General features: G+C 38.7%; 1 protein-coding gene across 4 annotated transcripts in view; it reads right to left on the reverse strand.

Moving 5' to 3' along the window:
• Nucleotides 1–22712, reverse strand: part of lrrc1 (leucine rich repeat containing 1) — a 256326-nt gene that overhangs the window by 12937 nt on the left and 220677 nt on the right. For 3 of the 4 annotated variants that reach the window (XM_043679472.1, XM_043679482.1, XM_043679464.1), the window contains exons 15-20: nucleotides 19407–19619; nucleotides 16016–16261; nucleotides 12781–12873; nucleotides 6847–6924; nucleotides 1539–1811; nucleotides 690–788 (exon numbers count right to left, since the gene is read on the reverse strand). In XM_043679472.1, the coding sequence (XP_043535407.1) occupies nucleotides 690–788; nucleotides 1539–1811; nucleotides 6847–6924; nucleotides 12781–12873; nucleotides 16016–16261; nucleotides 19407–19619 (1002 nt within the window). Of the gene's footprint in view, nucleotides 1–689; nucleotides 789–1538; nucleotides 1812–3789; nucleotides 3829–6846; nucleotides 6925–12780; nucleotides 12874–16015; nucleotides 16262–19406; nucleotides 19620–22712 lie in introns of those variants that run through there. The other variant, XM_043679493.1, reaches the window with a different exon arrangement.

Here is a 22712-nt window from a genome sequence, read left to right on the forward strand (position 1 = left end):
TCAATGAATTTAAGTGCAAATCCACATAGTGGATATATACTTAGCATACACACCACGTTTAAGGGTATGGTTAGATTTGGCTATAGTATCCCATGCTTAACAAGCACAGTTTAAGCTCATATAAGGACCACTGAACCACAAGCCACATTTGACTATGAAGATCATTTAACAATTGACTGAAAAGTAGCAATTGTTGTGGGGATAATTAGGCCTTGAACCATCTTTGATACAGCACCTACAATGATCAACATTGTGCACAGTATACTTGTATATTTTGAGACCTAAATGAATTTTTAAAAAAATTATTGGTCTGTCAAAACAGAAAGTCAGAACTTTTAAAGTGGTTCTTCACAGTGGAATATTTCTATAGTTCTCAAGATTGTTATAATACAGAAGGAGGCTATTTAGCCCATTCTGTCTGCACTCTCTCCAAATGAGCTGCTAACTTAACACAATTTTTCTGACTTATCCCACAAACCTGTACATTGCTCCTTTTCAAATGATCATCTAATCTTCTTTTGAATGTATTTGTTGAACCTGCAACCAGCACACATTCACATAGTTCATTCCAGGCCTTAAACACTCTCTGCCTTTTTCCATATCGCTTTTGGTTCCTTTAACAACTTTTTTAAAATTTGTACCATTTCTTTCTTGATGCCCCAAAATTGTAGGAAAAAGTTGCTACTCACTGGCATTGCATATTTCACAACACAGAATGAGGTGTTATTTAGTGGCATCTCACTTGCAGATTTTGTGGTGTGGCTCTTCAATGACACAGATTCAGATTCCTGACATTAAAAAAAAGAAAAGAAAGAGTTAAATGAGTATAATTCTCACTCTCTCTCACACACACACACACACTTATCAGAGTCTGTAAAAGCAAATTGTTTACTGTTAGCAGTCTGTTAAGAAGTTGGAGACCTTATCTAGTCATTTTTCATTTTATTCATACATTGAAGAGTGGCAAGATGACTAATCCAAAAATGACTGGACTGTTTACAGCACCACCTTGTGGATTCATCGAAGAATGAACATAAAAGATAACTTAAAAGAGCCACCAGAATGTAACATGTAGCAAGGATTTAGGAAATGGAAGTACAATCATGCCTGCCTATTGAACTGCGTGGAACTTTTCATTCACAACCTCACTAATTCCGGTTTTCTTGATCGGTCAAGGTAACATGACTTCAAGCTGCGCAGGTAGAACAGATTGGCACAAATTCAATCTTTAAATTGTGAGATTTCAATGTGAAGGTGGTTTTCTATAAATTGCCCTCAACACCTCACAGCTGAGAAGAGAAAAGGACAGCTGTTCAATTATCATTCAGTAATCCCTAAATTCAGCATATATATGAAGAGATTCATATGTGTATATGGTAAGGCACACCAATGCTCATATGGCTGTACTCAATGAACCTTTAAAAGATGATAAGGATGGGGAAATGGAATGGGTTCGTGGGGGGGGGGGGGGGGGGGGGGATAAAAATCACTAGGGTCATAATTAATTCACTTCATTCACATACACAAGCTTTACTTACTAAGCTATTTACATTGCATGTAGATACTGCCTTTCCTTCAAGCAAGAAATTGCCACTTTCTAGTTGCTGGTGGATGGCAGCTGGCTGAGTTTTAGAGCAAGACTTTTCAGTCTGATGAGGTTTTACAATATCTGCTTCACCATTGTTCATGTCTGTGTCATCAGTTGTCACCGCCCTGTCCCTCAAAATTAGTATCTTAATTACAGCCCCTGAATTCCTCAAGACATTTACTGCTTCATGATGGGTAACATTTTGCAGACTTTTTCCATTGACCTGGAAAATAAGAGACATTGTTGACATTTACCATTATTAACTCTAGAAGGTCCTGTAAGCAGAGGTTAGTAAGCGTTACATTATTGACAATTTAGGCAAGGTTCATTTGCTCTCCACCCCATTTTCTGGCAAGAACAAAGAAGGAGCTGCTCAGCTATCTACAAGGTTCAGATTCTGCTCAAATTCTGTTGGATGGGCCTTGAACTAGGCATCCAGCAATCCTGTGCAAAGCATATTTAAATCAACTCCAACATCCTTAATATTATCTTTATGGACCAACTGGTGCCATACAGACATGCCTCACTCATTGACCTGTGGTGTGCAGCAGCCTTAGTTGGGTCTTAAAAAAAAAGTTTCTTTTTCTCTTTGACTTCATTTTTGTGTCATCAGAAAGAGCAGGAATGTACTTACAGCCCATCAGCTGACGGCTTCCCTTAGATTCTTCTTCTGCAATTCTCTAGTTTCTTAACATTTGCAAGCCTGGAGTAGGACTTGGCCACTACCCAACTTCCGTGATCACAAGCTGCCTTGAAGCAATGTTCAGTACTCGCAGATATTTGGCAGCATGCTTATGAGGTCCAATCAAAAACAGACCAGGCCTCTGAGCCTCATTGTGGTAATCAGGAGGCAACATTGCCTGGTTTGCACAGCAAACATAGTCAAACTCACATACCTCCCACAGAATTGTTATTCTAATCATGAAAGAGACCTATGGAATATTGGAATGTCACAATATGGTTAGACAGGTTGCCTGACTTGAAAAACAAATTTCAACAGCTTCATTTGCATAATTCCAGGATCTTAATATTGATGTTTGACTTCTTTGTGAAAACTGTTAAGGATAATAATAAGTGGTCTGAAGTAAGTATTTCAGGATATTTAGAGGTGGATATTGATCCAATATATGTGATATTACAAGTTGATGATTAAATGTTAAAGTAGAGGCAGCAAAGGTCCGTGTACATATAATTGTTATTATAACATGACCGTATTGCAGGCTTCTTCAGTTCAGTTTGATTGAAAGGTCATGTTTAAGTTTCATGTAAATTATGTACCACATTTGTTTCTGCAACAGACATGGACATTCAACAACAGCAACAGTTTTTATTGGGCCTATTAACATTCCACAATACTTAATGGCAATTACTGTAAGGATATTGCCATGGCTACAGGTGTTTTAGTGAGCTGATTTAGAGGCGCCAATAGACAGTGGTTAAAGTGTTTTTGCCTGAGGCTCATTACATACTGGTTTCACTTGGGTGTTGTCTCACAAGCTGTAGCTGGGATAAATGGCACATTCCATGCAAATGAGATAATAGCTGTGCGCTGAATTTTGTTCTGGGCTCAAGCACTGACAAAAATTGTTAAAATTTAACGCAGAGCTTGACTTTGGATGGTTCTGCAGTTATGTAATAGCAATGACATGAAAAGTGAATGACATGGCCTATAGAGGGAACTCTTCCAGCAAATGTTTGCTTTTCCTTTAAACACTATTTAACTGTGATTTTATGGTTACTTTAATTACTTTGAATATCATTTACTTGTATCAGTAAAAATTTGAAGAATCAAATTTCAAGATTTGCAAGGAAAGCTGCCCATGGACTTAAATGCACTCTTTATTCAATAAAATAACCAATAAAGCAGTAGGAACTATTGAGGCTACAACATCTATAGCTTTCATCTATAACTAAACAACCTAAACCATAAGGCACTCCGAACAATGGGAAAAAACGGCCTGCATATGCGCTAACATGTCCTAATAGAAAAAGGAAACTTTCATTCTAAGTACGCAGACAGATGAGGTACATTGCAAGTACAGTGATGCTCAACAATCGACCTTTGAGCCCTTTAAGTTGTTTTGAGCCACAGTTACCACATCTTGATCTCTCCTTTCTCAATTAAAGTACCTTGGTGCCTCAAGCCCATCTGAATTTTTCACCTCAAGTTTTATTCCGCAAATCCTATGCTCCTGCTCCGACCTCCCATCTTATTTTTAGGTTCCAACTTCTGTGCTAAACTTAAAAAAGACATAGGAAGATTAGTGGAATGGGCAGACAAGTGAACAGGTGTAATTTAATAGAAGTGCAAAGAAATTCATTGTGGTAGAAAGAATAGAGAGAGACAGCATGATGGGTCAAATTCTAAAGGGGATGCAAGAGGAGATGGAACTGGAAGCCATTGACAGTTGCAAGGCACATTGAAAGCACAAGTGAAAAAGCCGAGGAGTTCCTGGGCTTTATAAATAGGGGCATAGGGTACAAAAGCAAGAAAGTTACTGTAAGCCTGTTATCGTAATTACGTTAAATATGGACTATGTATTTTTGAATAACATTGTTCAATTTAATACTTGGGACGTCCTTGGACTGGAATGATTTCAAAAAGGAATGAAAAGCACGAAGTTAAAAATGGCCAAGGCATGACTTGACCATGTAAGTAGCAAAGTTTCCGAAAATGCAGCCAAGCTATAATTAACACTTTATCCAGAAGCAATGAAATCGGTTAGCAAGGCCCCATGGGAATGCACCAAATAGCTCTCATCACTTATTTCAATTCACTGTTTATGGAAATATTTATAACTGCAGAGAACCAGAGCTTTTCAAACAAACAAGTCACCAGAATATGACGGCTTTCATCCAAGTGTTCTATAGGAAGGGGCTACAGACATAGTGGAGGCAATAGCTGCAGCTTGGATTCAAGCTCCTCAAAAGTTCCTCACGCTGCAAAAAGTTACTACAGATGTATTCAGTCTTGATCACGTTGACGTCTAGCTGCTTCCATATGTACCATATGTTGCAGCAGCAACACATCACTCACCCTACCAACACATTTAACTTAATTTAACTATTATAGATTCCTTGGGTTTTACACTTTGTTGCAATATTTCATTTACATTAACTAAAGTGAGAAAAAAATCACCAGTAACAACCTGTTATTTAACCAGTTATTTTTGAGAGAGAAGAAAAAGCATTGGAGACCTGAAGACCTAATTTGAAAGATTAGAAATGTTCACCAGTCCTACTTGCCAATCAGTTTCTTTCCCTGCACATACGTCACACCATTGTTTGTGATGTCCCTCCACCACTAGTCTCACAGCAGGTAGTTGATCCACACCTTTTATCCTCTCCCACTCACCTCTCAGGAGAGCTTACTTTTTGCAGTAAATCCTAGTTAAGAGCCTCTGTCCCTTTTGCACCAAATTTCCACTTTGAACCAAACTTCCAATGGTATATTCAGGATACTCACTATTTGTCTCATTCTGCTGAAGTCTCCTCACACTGGTCATATCCCTTGCTGACCCCTCATCACTTGGTTGAAGCACCATATAAACTCAAGTTCAACTTCACCTGGAATATTGCATCTGGTTCTGGCACCCGGGTTAACCTCTCATCATCAAAATACTGAAGTGGGCGGCACGGTGGCACAGTGGTTAGCACTGTTGCCTCACAGCGCCGGAGACCCGGGTTCAATTCCCGCCTCGGGCGACTGACTGTGTGGAGTTTGCACGTTCTCCCCGTGTCTGCGTGGGTTTGCTCCGGGTGCTCCGGTTTCCTCCCACAGTCCAAAGATGTGCAGGTCAGGTGAATTGGCCATGCTAAATTGCCCATAGTGTTAGGTAAGGGGTATGGATGGGTTGCGCTTCGGCGGGTCGGTGTGGACTTGTTGGGCCGAAGGGCCTGTTTCCACACTGTAATGTAATCTAATCTAATCTAAAATCTAATTAAATCTAAGCTAATTAATCTAATCTAATTTAATTCAGAGAATAGAATTAAATGGATATTCCTCAGCGCTTACTAGATGCTACCTGCACGTATCAGGGATGTCAGAAAACAAGCAATATACAATCCCATGTGCTAGTGAGATTACGGATTGTGGAAACAGCTTAAGTGAACCTGCCAGTTACATCTCATTTATTTCTTTTACTTTTGATTGATCTCTTAGCTATCTATTTGGATGTCTGTCTGTTTTGTTGGTGAAAGTCAGGGACAGAATCAAAGATGATTCACAGGCATTAATTGGACTACCTCTCATTTAACTTTACTTTGATAAAGCTGCTAATAAATTGTTAAATCTTTTATTGAAGCCATTTGCAAAGTCTGGTTAGTAACCATTGGGGTCAATTTTGAGGATCACTGAATATTTCAATTTTACTGTGCTGCAAATACAGCAATAGGGATGTTGAACCCAAAAGAGAAAATGTTGGAAAATCTCAGCAGGACTGGCAGCTTCTGTAAGGAGAGAAAAGAGCTGACGTCAGCTTTGACAAAGGGTCAGTTAGACTTGAAAGGTCAGCTCTTTTCTCTCCTTATAAATGCTGCCAGACCTGCTGAGATTTTCCAGCATCTTCGCTTTTGGTTTCAGATTCCAGCATCCACTGTAATTTGTTTTTAATAGGTATGTTGATTTGATTTAGATGTCTGTCTCCATGTAAGAAGTCACTCAATGAAGCCATTTTTTTGATTTTCTACCTTATCCCCCATTTATTCCCATGTCCATTAATTTGCTTAACATCCAAAAAATTGACTAATCTCTTTACTGAATTAACTCAGTTACTGAGCTTCTACAGACCTCTGGGTTAGAAAATTCCAAGAATTCGTTCTAAGTGATCACTAACTAGTCATTAAAAAAAGCTTGCAAATTGGCTGCTGCATTTGTAATATTACAGCAGCGACCACACTTCAGAAGTACTTCATTTCCCCTTCCCCCACCTCATCCTAGTTTCTAACCTCCAGCAACACGATCCCCTGACTTGTCCGAAACGTCGATTTTGCCTGTCCTCGGATGCTGCCTGAATTGCTGTGCTCTTCCAGCACCACTGATCCAGAATCTGGTTTCCAGCATCTGCAGTCATTGTTTTTACTTCATTGGCTGTCAAGTGCCCTGGGGGCATCCTCAAGTTATAAAAGTCACTTTCTTTTCTTCTTTGTCAGTTTGTTTTGGTGGATTCAAAGAGGCATCTAAACATAGAGAGATCAGCAAGCGTTTCTCAAATTCTTACAATTATGAAAATTGATGACAAGGAGATGTACAAACTTACCTCCAGTACCATATCTCCAACTTGTACACCAGCAAGATCAGCAGGACCCCCCTTCGATACTTTGGAAATGAAGATTCTCTGGCACAGATAATACGATGAATCATTATTTGTTACATTAGCTGATCTCATTTTAGAACCCACATGTTAGAAAACATTTGCAGTCTGAGTCAGACTACAGTTGCAGGCAATATAGAAACCCTCTATGTAAACATGGCAAGCATTTTGTGCAGAAGTCAATAAAGATACAAAGAATTCTTTGCTATATCTCGAGTAACAAAACCAGCATGTTAATAGCGAGCAACTGTTCAATACAACCAGGATTTCACAATTGTGGGAAATTTGTCTCTGGATTTTAGTTTCAGGTGCCTGGAATACTTATGCCAGGTCATACACAAGATGAAGGAGAAATCTTAAAGTTTTCATTTTGAAATTTTTGATTAGTTACCTCCATCAGGAGATTTTAAACACCCAGTTGCTGGCAGTACAATTTTACTTAGCGCTAAGCCATACAAGGTATGAAAATTCTATTCCACTCAGATCTCAGCTGTTGTGGCAACAGAACACATCAATGGCCTTGATATATTCAATCTGGCAATGTACTAAAGCCGTACGTAGATGTACGTAAGAAAGGAAAACACACCTTTTAGATTTACTGATGGTAGTGAAGGGCACCAAACATCCTGCTACCAGAAAACCAGCTTTCTTTCGGGAAAAATCACAATAAACCATCCAGGTTAAGTTAGACTCTGCCCCTTGCGTTGTTTTCTTTTATCTGATAAGTTCTGAGTATCTAATTTCTACTTGGTTGTAGACAGTCATCCTCATGCCCTGCAAAAACTATCTAAAAGATATTTGGACAAAGCTGTCAGATACAGCATTAAATCAGCAAGTACTGAAGAATCTCAGCTGATCTGGCAGTACCTGTGGAGAAAGTAACAGAGTTAATGTTCTGAATCCATATGATCCTTCTGAAGACAATATAGAATTGGATTCAAAATGATAACGGTTTCCTGTCTCCGCAGATGCTGCCGACTTGCTGAGTTTCTCCAGCACTTTCTGGTTTTGTGAGAGATTTTCAGCGTCCACAGTGTTTCGATTTACCGGTACAGGTAATTCAGTTGCAATACTTGTGAAGGAGCTGGAAATCACTTGAACCGGTGATCAATGAGTCTTTATTTTCTGGCAGCATCTACATTTATTCCTGCTCTACTGTTTCTCTGTTGTCCTTCATCCTTCCTTTGCTACCTGCCTGCATGAATGTCGATTTTATCAGACCGTTCCAATGGTCCAATTTAGATAACTCTGGTTGAGGTATTTGCCTTCTGATGCTGATTTTCTTGCTTTTTGATGACACTATCACAGCCACCATTCTTTGATGTACTTAAAACAGAAAGTGTTGAAAATACTTAGTAGGTCTTGAAGCATCTATGGAGAGGGAAACAGATATATGAACATCTGAACAAGGAAATCCACTCAGCCCTTCAAGCCTGCTCTGCTATTCAATAAAATCATGGCTCATCAGAATTTAACCTCAACTCTCCATTCCTGCATATCCCTAATAATCTTTCATCCCCTTGATAATCAAAATTCTTTGCTTTAAAATTATATAAAGATTCTGAATCCTTTGCCTTTTGAGAAAGGGAATTCAAAAGAACTCTCAATCCTCAGAGGGGAAAAAAAGTTTCCATATCTCTGTTTTAAACTGGCACCTTATTTTTACTATGACCTGTAGTCACCATAGAGTCAAACGGAACTCTTCTTCCATCTGAAGAGAGGCAGAAATGTGATTTTAAAGAGAACAGTGGGATGAAGAGCAGAAAGGTCTGGGATTTGGAGAGATTAAATGACAAAGATGTCATGAAACAAAATTCTGGCTCCTGTGTCTCTCCACAGATGCTGTTAAATCTGCTGAGCATTTTCAGCAATTTGTTTTTATTGCATATTTCCAGCATCCACAATATTCTGCTTTGAATCTACAGTGTTTATTTGCAATCAAGCATTGCATGGAACATAATTGCTGTGTAACTAAGGTGCTGAATTATTGGCAATGACATACACTTGAATTATGACATTTCTATGGTCAGAAAATATCTGAATATTAATTAAAGAGGACTTTACTGCTAATGTTGGTTGTAGGGTTGACGTGAAGAAAGCCCAATACCAATATGCCTTACACCCTGCACTCTAGAGCAACACATTTAACGAATACCTTCTTCCCAAAGTGAAAACAATGAGCATACACATATATACAAGGGCCTGGATTAGAGTGGTGCTGGAAAAGCACAGCAGGTAAGGCAGCATCCAAGGACCAGGAAAATTGACGTTTTAGGCAAAAGCCCTTCATCAGGAATAGAGGCAGGGAGAGATAAATGAGAGGGAGGTGGGGGTGGGGAGAAAGTAGCAGAGTACAATAGGTGAATGGGGGTGATGGAGGTGATAGGTCAGAAAGGAGGGTGGGAGAAGGTAGCAAAGGGTATAATGGTTGAATGGGGGTGGGGATGAAGGTGATAGATCAGAGAGGAGGTTGGAGTGAATAGGTGGAAAGGAAGATAGGCAGGTAGGACAGGTCATGGGGACGGTGCTGAGCTGGAAGGTTGGAACTGGGGTAAGGTGGGGGGAGGGGAAATGAGGAAACTGGTGAAGTCCACATTGATGCCCTGGGGTTGAAGTGTTCCGAGGCAGAAGATGAAGCGTTGTTCCTCCAGGCGTCGGGTGGTGGGGGAGCTGGGGTGGAGGCGGCCCAGGACCTGCATGTCCTCGGCAGAGTAGGAGGGGGAGGTGATATGTTGGGCCACAGGGCAGTGGGGTTGATTGGTGCGGGTGTCCAGGAGATGTTCCCTAAAGCGTTCTGCGAGGAGGCGTCCAGTCTCCCCAACATAGAGGAGACCGCATCGGCTTTTGCCTGAAATGTCGATTTTCCTGCTCCTTGGATGCTGCCTGACCTGCTATGCTTTTCCAGCACCACTTTAATCCAGAGTCTGGTTTCCAGCATCTGCAGTCCACGTTTTCATCTACATGTAAATACAGCCTGATTTGAACTGTTTAAAAACCTACCCACTGAAACAGCTAAAGTCAGATTTGGCATTTTCTTTATACATTCATGACTGTTGACTGGATAACCTGTCAGATATTCCATGCGGTGACTCAAAGATCAGAATGAGTGAAAGTTTACTGCTGTTGTAACTTTCACAGATAAGAGACACCCTTGCAATAGATGACTTCAGTGTGATAACCTCTCAGGTGAAACAGAAGCCAATAAAGCTTATGACTTCAAACATGCTCTGGTTGTAGGGTCAGTGGCCTTCAATACATCTGAGAGTTGGGGTACTGAGTCCAGAAACCTTGAACCTACATTTGATGCATCCTCATAAAGTTATCTTCCTCATTTGAATTGTGGGCTGGAAGTGAAACTCCCTCAGCATTTCGCTTCCAGCAACTTCAACTGTACAGTAATAGCATTGGGAGTAGACTCAACATAAATAATGCGGGGTGCACATTTTAACTTATCACATACACCTATTCAACAAAAAAAAATCTGTTGGAAAATTGACAATAAAATATATTAAAATTACAACTGACCATGTGGTCATTTTATGTATAGATAATATAACAGTTAATATGGTTATATTTTTGACAACATAAACCATAAGTAGGCATCCAAACTTTTTTTTAAATTTAAATAAATTCTAGCCTCTGGACCTGCCTCTCAAGTTATTCTCCATTCACATTTTGAAACTAAGAGATAATTGCTTTATACAGTAAACCTTTTTCATGAGAAATTGTTTGCCAAAGCCTCTGTAACAAAACAAAGTACATCATTAATGTTGCAGATTCATCGTGTATAAAAGGAAAATATAAGCACATGGTATGGTTCAAATTAAAAGGTCAAACAAAGGTTCTATACCCAAAACTACAGACTTCTCTCTTCTGTTGATGACAAAGCTGTTGTATATTTTCACATTTGATATAAGCAGACAAGGAGTCAACTTTATTTTAAAGCAATGTATCCTGTCCAACTCTCAAATTTGAAGATGTGTCTAGCATTTAGTACAACATACTTCTGCACCAAGCATCTATGCAAAGTAAAGGACATGGCCTGGGTCAAAGTCTCACCAAAAAATAAAGAAACAGAAATTGACAGTCGGCTGGAGAGATAGATACTTGCCTATAGAAAGTAACAATCATTAAGACATCACAGCTGAGGAACATTGCTCACGTTTACTTCACAAGAGACTCAGACGTTTCTTTGAAAATACATATGTGAAGAGCCTTGTGAGCTTTTACAGCCACAAAGTCCGTGCACCCATAGCTTATACTTTATCTCTTAAATATTTAAAAGAGGCCTAAGCACAAGTTTCCCACCAACTCTCTTCAACTGAAAACAGTAACCAATGCAGACAGACCAAGATTAGGAAAACAAAATAAAATATCATCCAAGTAAATATTAATCTCATATACAAGATGAGTGGGTGACTGTACCCCTCTGCCATGGACTACTGTGGTTGAAGAGGATAATTCACCATTAAGTACTCAAAGGCAATTAAGAACGGCCAATTAATGCTGTCCTCGTCAATAACACCCACTTCCTGTGAACAAATAGAAAAAAGAGAGCAAGAAGACTTGCAAATTTCAAAGCCAGCCCTAGATTTTGTATCAGGTTTATGAAGGAAGATCATTTTGTACAGTGATAGAAGACCAAGATTTCACAGCGTCTCAAGAAGAATTTGATGGCAAGTTTATTGTATTTAAACACTTTATAATCAAAGGTTGATAAAACAAAATGGATACAGACTTACCTCTATTGAGAACATGGATAAGATTCCCATGAAGTTTGACAGACAAGACAGAGAAATGAAGAGCAAAACTGGGCAGAACATAACTGGCCATGAAGACAGCCAATTCACTATTGTGTTGCCATGCATGTCCAACAGGACAAAGCCTAAGCCAGTGGCAATATTCAAGTGAATATCTCTCTTGAAACAGCAATTCCCAGAAGGAATGTAGACGACTAAATCCACGATAAGGAAAAGATGGATGAAGGTGTGCTGAAATTATGGCTGAAGTAAGTGTGACACTTCTAACGAAGTAGATTGTAGAAAGACAAAGATCTTCTCATCTGAGGCATGTTCAAATCAAATCTTGATGTCATTGTTGAAGTTAGATCACAGAACAGTAATATTGCAGTAATTCCTGATGATCCAACCAGCCTTATTCAACCATTGATTATCACTCAGAACAAGCCCTTCAAGATTAACACGAGAAACAAGTAGAATGACCAAATGATTGGAGAAGACTGGATATTCAATGTTGCCAACAATAATAGAAAGACAAAAGGAGAGACTGGACTTCAGCACCTCGAAAATGCCACTTATGTAAAAGCTGACTGACTAATTTTTGACTAAACCTTTAGTTTTAGAAATTTTATTTTTACATGCATATATATGGAACCATTAAGTTTTAGTTTTCTCTTAATGTGGTCATTGATTTAAACTCCAGACATCAGGTACAGAATAGGGGTAGTTTGATGATTCAAAAACAGAAGTGGCTGGAAAAGCTCAGCAGGTCTGGCAGCATCTGTGAAGTGAAATGTGTCAGGCCGGGTGACCCTTCCTCAGAACATCAGTTTGACGATTACCCATGACATTGTTAAAATACTGAGTCTAAAATATCAATAGTCAGAAATTATAAATAACTTAGCTGATTTGTCGTCTATTCCAGTCACACAGCTCCAGCACTAGAAACCTATTATGGAAATGTGGTTGATAACATGGAATATTTTTGACTAAGCAGCTACATAATACAACACATTTCTGCTTTGTCAGTGATAACATTCATTGAAATCTTTATCACAAAATTCACCAAAAGCATTTTCTCTGAGATGGCAAGTCAATAGACTTCAGATTGTTCAATCTTATTTAACATACAAGAACTTACTTCATCACTGATTTTATAGGGCGTTGATCCTTTTCCTCCAGCAATACTGATCCCCAGACTTCCCATTTGACTGTGCACTGTAATAGTGAGCTTCTAAAAAAAGAACACAACCAGAACTAGCACTAGTTTTGATAATGATATTGACTTGACATTCAGTTCATCTACTGAAAAAAGGTGGTCACAGATTCATGCAGAAAGTGAAAGAAAAATCCGAGCTTTTGCTCTCAAAAACTTGAACATTAGCATGTGACTGTTTAATAAGAATAAGCCGAAAATCGTACACAGTCACTGTACTAGATACAAATATGAACAAATGTAAAGGAGATTGAGAGGAAAGATCATTAGCCTAATTATTAGCCATCATATGAACTAGACACTGAAATTTTGTTATACCAACCAATCACCGGTAATGCTAATACCTGTGTGAATTGAAAACTTTTACCTATGGTGCATCATTGGACAACTTGGCTAACTTCTATCCTTTTCATGTCCCAAAGTTTTCTCCTTCATCAATTTGTCAAGTCTTTTTGAAAACACTGCAGTATATCAAACCCTTCTTTATATTAATGAAGTACCAAGGATAGTCATCACCCATGGAACTATACCTTGTTTGCACAATCATATGTGTGGGCTGTGTATCTCAACAATCATATTTAAATTTTACCCATTTGGCACACATACGAATCTTGTCATTTTACAACAGCAGTTGTATGGTTTAAAAAGGTTTGTAGAAATTATTACCTTTGTCAGAAAGGTGCATAAACCTGTGAATTGAGATCGGATTTGAATTCAAGTCAGGAACTTTGAGCTAAAGTAAATATGTACTTGTTGGATGCTGGTTCCGTTAATCAGGTTTGCTCAATTGATAACATTTTCACATATTTGAAACATTACACTGCAAATAAATGAAAAATTGAGAATAGTGCTTTACTATCACTGAATGAGCTCACCTAAAGTTAGCTATTTAAAAGATCTAGAAAGGGAAGTGTATAATACCTGCACTTCCCACTTTAGGGAATATTGCTGAGTGAGAGTAACAATGTTTTTCTCTCCCCAAAATCTCTCAGCATCAGCTGAAAAAAATTATACAATGTTTTACACTTATGTACTCTATAGCAGTGAATTTATTTGTTCGATGTAAAAGTATTTTGATCACTCTTTACTTGTCAGCTCCCAAAGTTTGTTTCAGAGTGATGCACACCACAGGAATGATAATTTTTCTCTTAATAACTTCTAGTGGTGAAGGTATGGCTACTGGTGAGTATCCTGACTGCAACAGGTTGGGATATTCCATCAAGGCTAAGTCTCTGAATGACCAGAACCTTGAACAGATGGGAGGACATTCATTACTGTACCCACCTTGATGGCTCCAACTGTAATCATCAAATTACACCCCATAATAAATTCAGCCTCGCTGTGTAAAATAACAAAGTATAAACCAAATAACATCAAGTATCCTTTTTTTTTAAATTACTGGTTAAACAACATAAAACTTAATTCTGTTTTACTTTATCTGTGGTTTACCATTGTTAAGTAACCATTGCTTGGTTATCACAGTGCAATGTTTGGATGTACAAGCAGGATGAAATTATAGGTCATGCATTCTCTCTCACACACTGAATAATATCCATGATGCACGTATATATGTTGGTGTGTGGGGGTGGGTCAGGCCTTCAAACAGAGCTGGCAATCCCTAACTCAAAACCCAGATAGAATTTCTTGGATCTGTGCCTCAAGCATAAATCAAATCCATATCATATGAGCAAGACATGTCTGGAAATAAACATTAGTCTTGAAATTTTGTATATTGTAAAAGAAAATATGTGGATAGTCTTAATGAATTGTGCAAACTATTTTTGTTTTCCTGTGTATCGTTATTTGTGAATACAGCTCTAGATTCCAAAATGTTAATAGTGGTTAGAAACATTCATCTAAAGTAAACTCTATAATGTAATTAGTTTAAGTGTGGGACTTTTCCCAATTGATATTTCTTTCAGTTAGAGTGAACATATTTTCTGAGCCAATATGAAAAGATCAACTCCCAACTTAGTTCCAGACATGTTACAGGCAAATAAACATTTTACAGGTCTAATAAATAAGGTATAAGTTAAACTAAAACTCCCCCTTATCAGACCCCAGCATATTTCATTGCAAATTTACAACTCAGGAATTTACTTCACAAAGCAGTTTTCTGGTCACGCAGATAACTAAATTACAGATATCAAGATCCAAAACAGCAAATTAGATAAATGAATTAATTTCACTTCAAACAGAAACAGAAATTGCTGGAGAAATTCAGCAGGGCTGGCAGCAACTGTAAAGAGAAAACAAAGTTCATGGTTTAAATCCAGTGACCTTTTTTCAGGACTGTTTTGAACCAGTGCCAAATGTGCCACTACTTTGCCTTGGGGGTACCATTGGCCAAAACTGAATTGGACCAGCAGTATAAATGCTATGGGTACAAAAGGAGGCATGAGGCTGGGAATTCCAGTGAGTAACTCCCCTCCTGACTCCTCAAAATCTATTCACCAAACACAAGTCAGGACTGTGACAGAATATTCTTCAGTGAAAGTGCAACATTAACCATACTCCGGAAGTTCAACACTACCCAGAAAAAAGTAATCTGCTTGATTAGCATCCCATCTAACACCTTCAACATTCACTCTGTCCACTACTGATGCACAGTACAGCAGTGTGCATCATCTACAATATGTTCTACAACAACTCTCACAGACTTCTTAGGCAGTACTTTCCAAACCTGCAAACTACATAAAAGGACAAGAGCAGCAGATGCATAGCAACCATCACATGCATATTCCCTCCAATCCACACATGATTCTAACTTGGAATGCCATTCCTTCTTGCTGGGTCAAATTCCTGCGGTTCCCTCACTAACAGCACTGTGGGCAAACTTGCACAACACAGTTTGCAACAGTTCAAGGCGGCAGCTAATCACCACCTTCTGAATTGCAATTAGGGATGGATAATAAATACTGGCCTAACCAATGATGTGTGCATCCCATGAATGAATAGTTGGAAAAAAAAAGCAACTCAGAACAGACCGCTTTCCCTTAATAATGCACTTGGGTCGTAGTCGGTCTTGATCATGCACTGAAGTTCTTAATGAGGTTCCTGATTCAGAGAGGGAAACTCTTAACCAAGCCAAGTTAATAATAAACACGTAAGTACGTAAATTAATTCAACTGTGAAATGATAGAAGAGCCTTTCATATTACCTTTGCTGAAGTTTCTTTGAATCCGGTGGATATCAAAAGTGTTGGCTGGCAATTATTTCGCTCAGGACACTTAATTTCTCCACCAGTATTGTTTGCCAGCTTATAGACCTGTTGTTTGCTGGTATTTGAGCTACTTGGCATTTTGATCTGCTTTTGATTACCATGTAGAAAAGCTATCATGTGGCGATTCTGTTGAAAGCCTTCTTCTGTGTCAAATAGACTGCCAGAAAATTTAGACACAGGTTCCTGAAGTTTTAGAAAATGTGACATACCAAAAAACAATTAGAAGATATTGAGAAAAGTTCCATTTGAAGAATACAACTTTCAATTATGTCATAGATCTCACAACCACTTGACATCTCAAGTTTAGTCCCTAGTGTAATATATAAAATGCAGCAGTCAAATTGAGAGCAGCAAGTTCTCCAAACTGCAATATGATAATAATCAAGCAATCAGTTTTAGGTTTAATTGAAGATAAGTATTGGTCAGGTCACTCGGAGAATTCATTTGCTCTCTTCAATGTTATCACGGCATCTCTATCTTGCACTTGAGAGAGTACGTTGGACTCAAATTAACATCGCATCCAAAAGACAATTCTTTAGCTCTGTGATACTCCCTCAGAATTACACAGCCAGCCTAGATTAGATAATCAAATCTCTGAAGTGGGACTTGAACTGTTGCTTTCTGGTTGAGACGGAGAATGCAACCACTGAAGCAAAACTGGCAAAATTCTCTGCTGTTCATTATTTTTTCTTTAGAACCCCGACAGGGTGGAAACAGACCCTTCGGCCCAGCAAGTCCACACCGACCCTCCGAAGAGTAACCCATTCCCTTACCCTATATTTACCTTTGACTAATGCATCTAACCTACACATCCCTGAATGCTATGGGCAAGTTCACGTGGCCAATTTAATAAAAAAGAAAAATTGCAGAGAAAGCCCACTGACTGCATTGATGATTATAGCTACAAAGCCTCACAGGAGTTAAGCAAACCCAGTTTTATAGCCTCACTGGAGGATAGCTCAGTGGTATTATTGCAAGACTATTAATCCAGAAACTCAGGCAATGTTCTGGAGAATTGTGTTCAAATCCCACCATGGCAGATGGTGGAATGTGAATTTTATAATATTCTGCAAATAAAAGTCTAATGATGACCATTAAACCATTGCCGATTGTCGGGAAGAAAAACCATCTGGTTCCCTGAAGTCCTTTAAGGGAAGGAAATTGCCATCCTTACTTGATCTGACCTATATGTGACAGCACAGCCAAAGCAATGTGGTTGGTTCTTAACTGCCCTCTGAGCAGTTAGGGATGGGCAATAAATGCTGATCTAGTTAGTGACACCAATATCCCATGAACGAATAAAACTAAAATCAGCAATTAATATTTCATTATGCATAAGTATTCAATTAAATCCAGATGCATACATCATCATAATGCACCACTGAGTGCATAATGAAATCATTTCATTAACATTAGTTACTTTATTCTATTTGACCTTACCATTGGGCTGATGCTACTGATGATGCAACAGTTGCCCTTTAAAATTGCAGTGGGAATGTGACGGAGAGCCTCATGAAACAATGCAGGCCAAAAAAAAAGATATTTTGTGTATGTTAGCATTTATGAAGGAGATCTGGGATCAAGGAACAATTCGACACATGACTATGTCAGGATCAAGTCTGCCATGGGAGGCGAATCTTGGATATGATGGACTCATCCACCACATTGTTACTTTTCCTATTAAGATAGTAGAGATTACAAGCCTTCATGCTACAGACAGGCAATTATGATTTGAGTGTATCCATGGTTCATCTGCTGATAACATCTACACTTACGTTCAGAATGCAGCCTTTGGTCATTGCTTTGCATTTTAATTCACAAAATATCATTGTTCAGTACTAGAATTTTTCATGCATGACAAGTTTAAATGTTGGATTAGGTCCTTTCAGAAAATCACCCTGAACCTATGGTTGACGAAAATATAATCATGCAATTGTGTGGCACAGAAGACAGACATTTGGGCTATTGTGCCATTGCCAGCTCTTTAAAAGAACTCATCCATTAGTCTCTTAGCCCTGCCTTTTTCCCCAAATCCCTGTAATTATTTTTCTCCATTCAAAAATTGATCCATTTTTTTTCTTTTCAAGTTATTAGTGAATCTCCCCTTTCAGGCAGAACATACCAGATCACAAGAACTCACAGGGGTAAAAGGAATTTTCAGTTCCCCACTGGCCCTTTCGCCATCTATCTTAAATCTGCCTCACCTGGTGACCAACAAGCTTGTCAGCAGGAACAATTTCTTTCTGTTTACTTCTATCAAAGTCCTCCATTAATTTTGTAAATCTCTCTGAAAACTAACAGAATAGTCCCCCGTTGCTTCTGTCCCTCCCAATTATTGAAATCCCGGGTATTAATCTAAATACAACCAAACACCAAATTCCTGGTTAGCTGAAATGGATTCATTTCTACATTGGTACTAGGAAACAAAGACCACCAAGTGGACTTTTCAGATTTTCTCTAACTTTACAAATGTGTGAGAGAGAGAGAGAGAGACACAGCAAGAGAGTGAGAATTTAAAAGGGGGAATGAGTGTTTTAGTGTGCAGTATTATATGCCAATGGTTAATAACTGTTTACTTGTAGCTATAGTGAAATTACTTACAATAAATAACAATTCTAATTTAGTACAGAAACCTTGATCTGAAAATCGGGTAAACTGGGGTTCTGTGCAAATCTTTAACATTTAGTACGACTTCAGGAATAGCAAGGCTCAGTTTACAGTGCAGTATTCCAGTAGGTCATAACACTGCTGTGTATCAGAGTTATTTCAATTTATTGCTAGATCGTTCTGATGTTTCCAACTTAATGAATACCATTAGAAACTATTAACATTAAAATTAAAAACGATGCAGCGGCCAAGAGACTGGACTTCATAACGTAAATAGCCAAATGGATCTGAATAAAGTGAACACAACATAGTTCAATCAGGGATTTTAACAAAACTGCAAGATAACAATTAGCTACTGTCGTAATAATAAGTTTCCATGTTCAACATTCATTAAAAAAATGCTAACAAATTTTAACATTTGCAACATAATTTTTAGGTAAATATTTTTCATCTTGACTGAGGTGTAAGCAATACATTCATAAGGCAATTAAATGTGGTAACACACAACTTTAACAATATTAGCATGGTCAATGGTTATATGAAGCAAGAATTTTAAATGCCATTTTCAGATGTGAAAACGGGTGACTTTTGTGTTTAAGGCAAGCTAATCATTTGCTTGCACTTCAGTATAGCATGAGAAATTTTCTTGATCTTGTGATTTATTATATACACAACCCCACTTATCAATAGTTCAATGGTTTTATTACTCTACATTCCTTACATCCTCAAATTGATCCTCCATTTCCTCCTCAGCCTCCTGCTCAGGACTGGCTTTGCAATTGCTCCATCTGTCATGAACCAGAGGCCTTTTTGACTCCTGTTCAAGGGTAAGGATTTGCCGTCCGGATGGCAAAACAGCCCAATATACACCACCTAAGTCCCAGCCAGGAACAGCACAGTGTGTTGGTGACTTCGGTCGGCATTTTGAAGAATTCTATGGGCAAAGAAGATAGATTGGGGTCAAACATGGTAGCAATCCATGTCGAGAAATAAGAAAATGAAAATTCAATTTCAAGTTTCTCTAGTGGATCACATGGATTCAGCATTTATATGGTAAAGATTTCAGTTTCATATCACATACAATGACAGGATATATTGTTCTTTTCACACAGTTCTCACCCATGAATTAGACTGTTTTCCCTCACCCTCAAGACCAGTAACACCATCAAGACTAATGACTGTTAAAAATTCTGCTCAAATGATTTTAACAAGATATTATTTAAGTATTGTAGTGTTCAAGAGTATTGTTTCCAGTAGTAGAACAATTTAAGGAAGTGCCTAATCAATATTTGATTCAGAACATTCCACATAGTAAATGTTATAATTTGGAAAAACTGTTATGATTTTTTAGGATTAGGACCATTAGAAATACTTCCAATGTTTGGCAGCACATGTCAATCTGAAGCATTCCCACTTTAGACACAGCATAGTCAGATTTGTTTTTATATATATTCACTCATGGATGTGGACATTCCTGGCTGGCTGGCCAGCATTTATTGCTATCCTCTAAATGCCCTGAAGAATGTGGTTGTGAGCTGCCTTCTTAGAACGTGAGTCCACGTGCTGTAGGCAGACTCACAATGCTGTTAGGGAAGGAGCTGCAAAATAACGTTCATGTTATAGCATCCAAATAATGTAAACAGTTTGGGGTCTTGTAGTGCAGTGGTGGTATCCCTAACTCTGGACTAGAAAGTCCACATTCAAATCCTATCTGCCCCAGAGGTGTGTCATATGTCAGAACAGGTTGATTAAAATATACATTACCAAATATGGCTTTCCCCTTTTTGCCCACATCATCTATTATTAAATTCAATAACACAGCCTTGTGATGTCAGCCCAAGCAAACGTGGCACTGGGTTCAACAAGCCCAAACTTATGTCACCGAATGTGCCTCCAATCATGCTTTCATTCATCAATTTGTGCCAAATCCAAACAGCTTATGTTAAATTCATTTTTTTTTTTGCTTTTTTTGTTCCCCCCATAGCTTTAGTTTTCATTAAATTCTGGAATTAATTGTCTTCTTTATTCTTACCCTATCACTAACCTTGATGAGAAATCTGACCAGTTATTTGTTATTCTGTCTGGTTAATATAATAATAATGTAATAGAATAATTGAAGAAACGCATTGTATTGGAATCTCATTAGCCTCTGGATGATCTGTCATTGATCTTGCCATTTGCGACCAGCACACGAAGATAAAATAGCAACAGACATTATCACGTTTCGAAGTAGAACATTGCTGGAGTACAATTTTACAGAGGTTGAAAAGGTTATTATACAGGAAGGAAGTTTGAAATTATTTAATTTAAGCCAGATATTCACTGATGTGGGGAAGGGCAACACATACATTATATTGCAAAGATAGGCAGCCTTAGCATGCTACCACAGAGCCAAGTCAGAAGCTTAGTCCCCTCTTTAAGCATTTAACCAAGGATGACACATCAATGCAATATTGAGGGTGTGTTGCAATGTTGGAGTTGCAAACGATCAGATGAGGCATTAAACTTCTCAACTGGATGCATTCGATACGCAGCACAATCCAGGAGCAGGAAGTTTACACAGTGCTTTCCCAATATGTATTTGTTCCCTATATCAGACAGTTTATCTGGTCAATATCACATTGCTGTTTGAGGGGATTTGCTGTGTGCACATTAGCTGTCTTTTTTAAACAATATAATGGTGACTACACCCAAAACAAAGTACTTAATTAGCTGTGAAGTGCTTTGGAATGTCCCAAGATTCTGAAATGTCCTTTTCTCTATTCTTTCATGGAACCTGAATGTCACGAGCAAGGCTAAAAATCTCACAACGCCAGGTTATAGTCCAACAGGTTTATTTGGAACAACACAGACACTCCTAAACAAACAGAGAGAGAGAGAGAGAAACTCACGCAGACCCTCTCTCATATACTCACACATACACTCCCACACACACACATTTCACAGACTTAAACCTCTTTATACACTCACACATACACACATCCTCAAAGATACTCATAACCCTGCATCCTCCCCGCCCCTCCCACCCCCGCACACATACACAAGTTTGTGGGGTCAATTTGTACTTGCAGAATTACATTTTACTTTGCTCAAAAACTGCGTGAATCCATGTAAGATTCTGTAAATCCGTTTTTTAGATTAGAATCAGTCTGACCATTGTGGCACAGACAGCCTCACATAAGGAGCAAACACCTTTAATACATTACCTGATATGGCTGACATGACACCAATTGTTAAAGTTCACTTGAGAATGTAACTTTAAAAAAGATTTTTGCGATTTACATATGAAAGAACTGAAACCAACATGATCATTCTCAAAGAGGAGAGACTTGAACAATCCAGGTCTATAATTTCAGTTTCATCACACAGTAAATTTTTGTAAAACTAAAATTCAACAGCTGCCATAATGGGATTTGTGTTGATGTCTCCAGGCCTCAGAGTCACTAGTCCAATGACATTATCACCACACCATCATCTCTTACAAATTCCTCAATAGGAATATTGCTTTTCCTTTTAGATGTTTGAATTACACAAGGCCAATCATAGCTTTTGGAAATGTGTTGCTGGAGAAGCGCAGCAGGTCAGGCAGCATCTAGGGAACAGGAGAATCGACGTTTCGGGCATTAGCCCTTCTTCAGGAATGAGGAAAGTTTGTCCAGCAGGCTAAGATAAAAGATAGGGAGGAGGGACTTGGAGGAGGGGCGTCGGAAATGTGATAGGTAGAAAAAGGTCAAGGTGAGGGTGATAAGACAGATTGGGGTGGGGGTGGAGAGGTCGGGAAGAAGATTGCAGGTTAGGGAGGCGGTGCTGAATTTGATGGATTTGACTGAGACAGGCTGGGGGGAGGGGAAATGAGGAAACTGGTGAAATCCGAGTTCATCCCTTGGTGTTGGAGGGTTCCTAGCCGGAAGATGAGGCGTTCCACCTCCAACCGTCATTTCGCTGTGGTCTGACGATGGAGGAAGAACCTTGGTGGGGTGGGAGGGGGGATTGAAATGCGAGCCCGGAACGTTGATTCTCCTGTTCC

Source organism: Chiloscyllium plagiosum, chromosome 3, assembly GCF_004010195.1.
Source record: "Chiloscyllium plagiosum isolate BGI_BamShark_2017 chromosome 3, ASM401019v2, whole genome shotgun sequence".
Lineage (NCBI taxonomy): Eukaryota > Metazoa > Chordata > Chondrichthyes > Orectolobiformes > Hemiscylliidae > Chiloscyllium > Chiloscyllium plagiosum.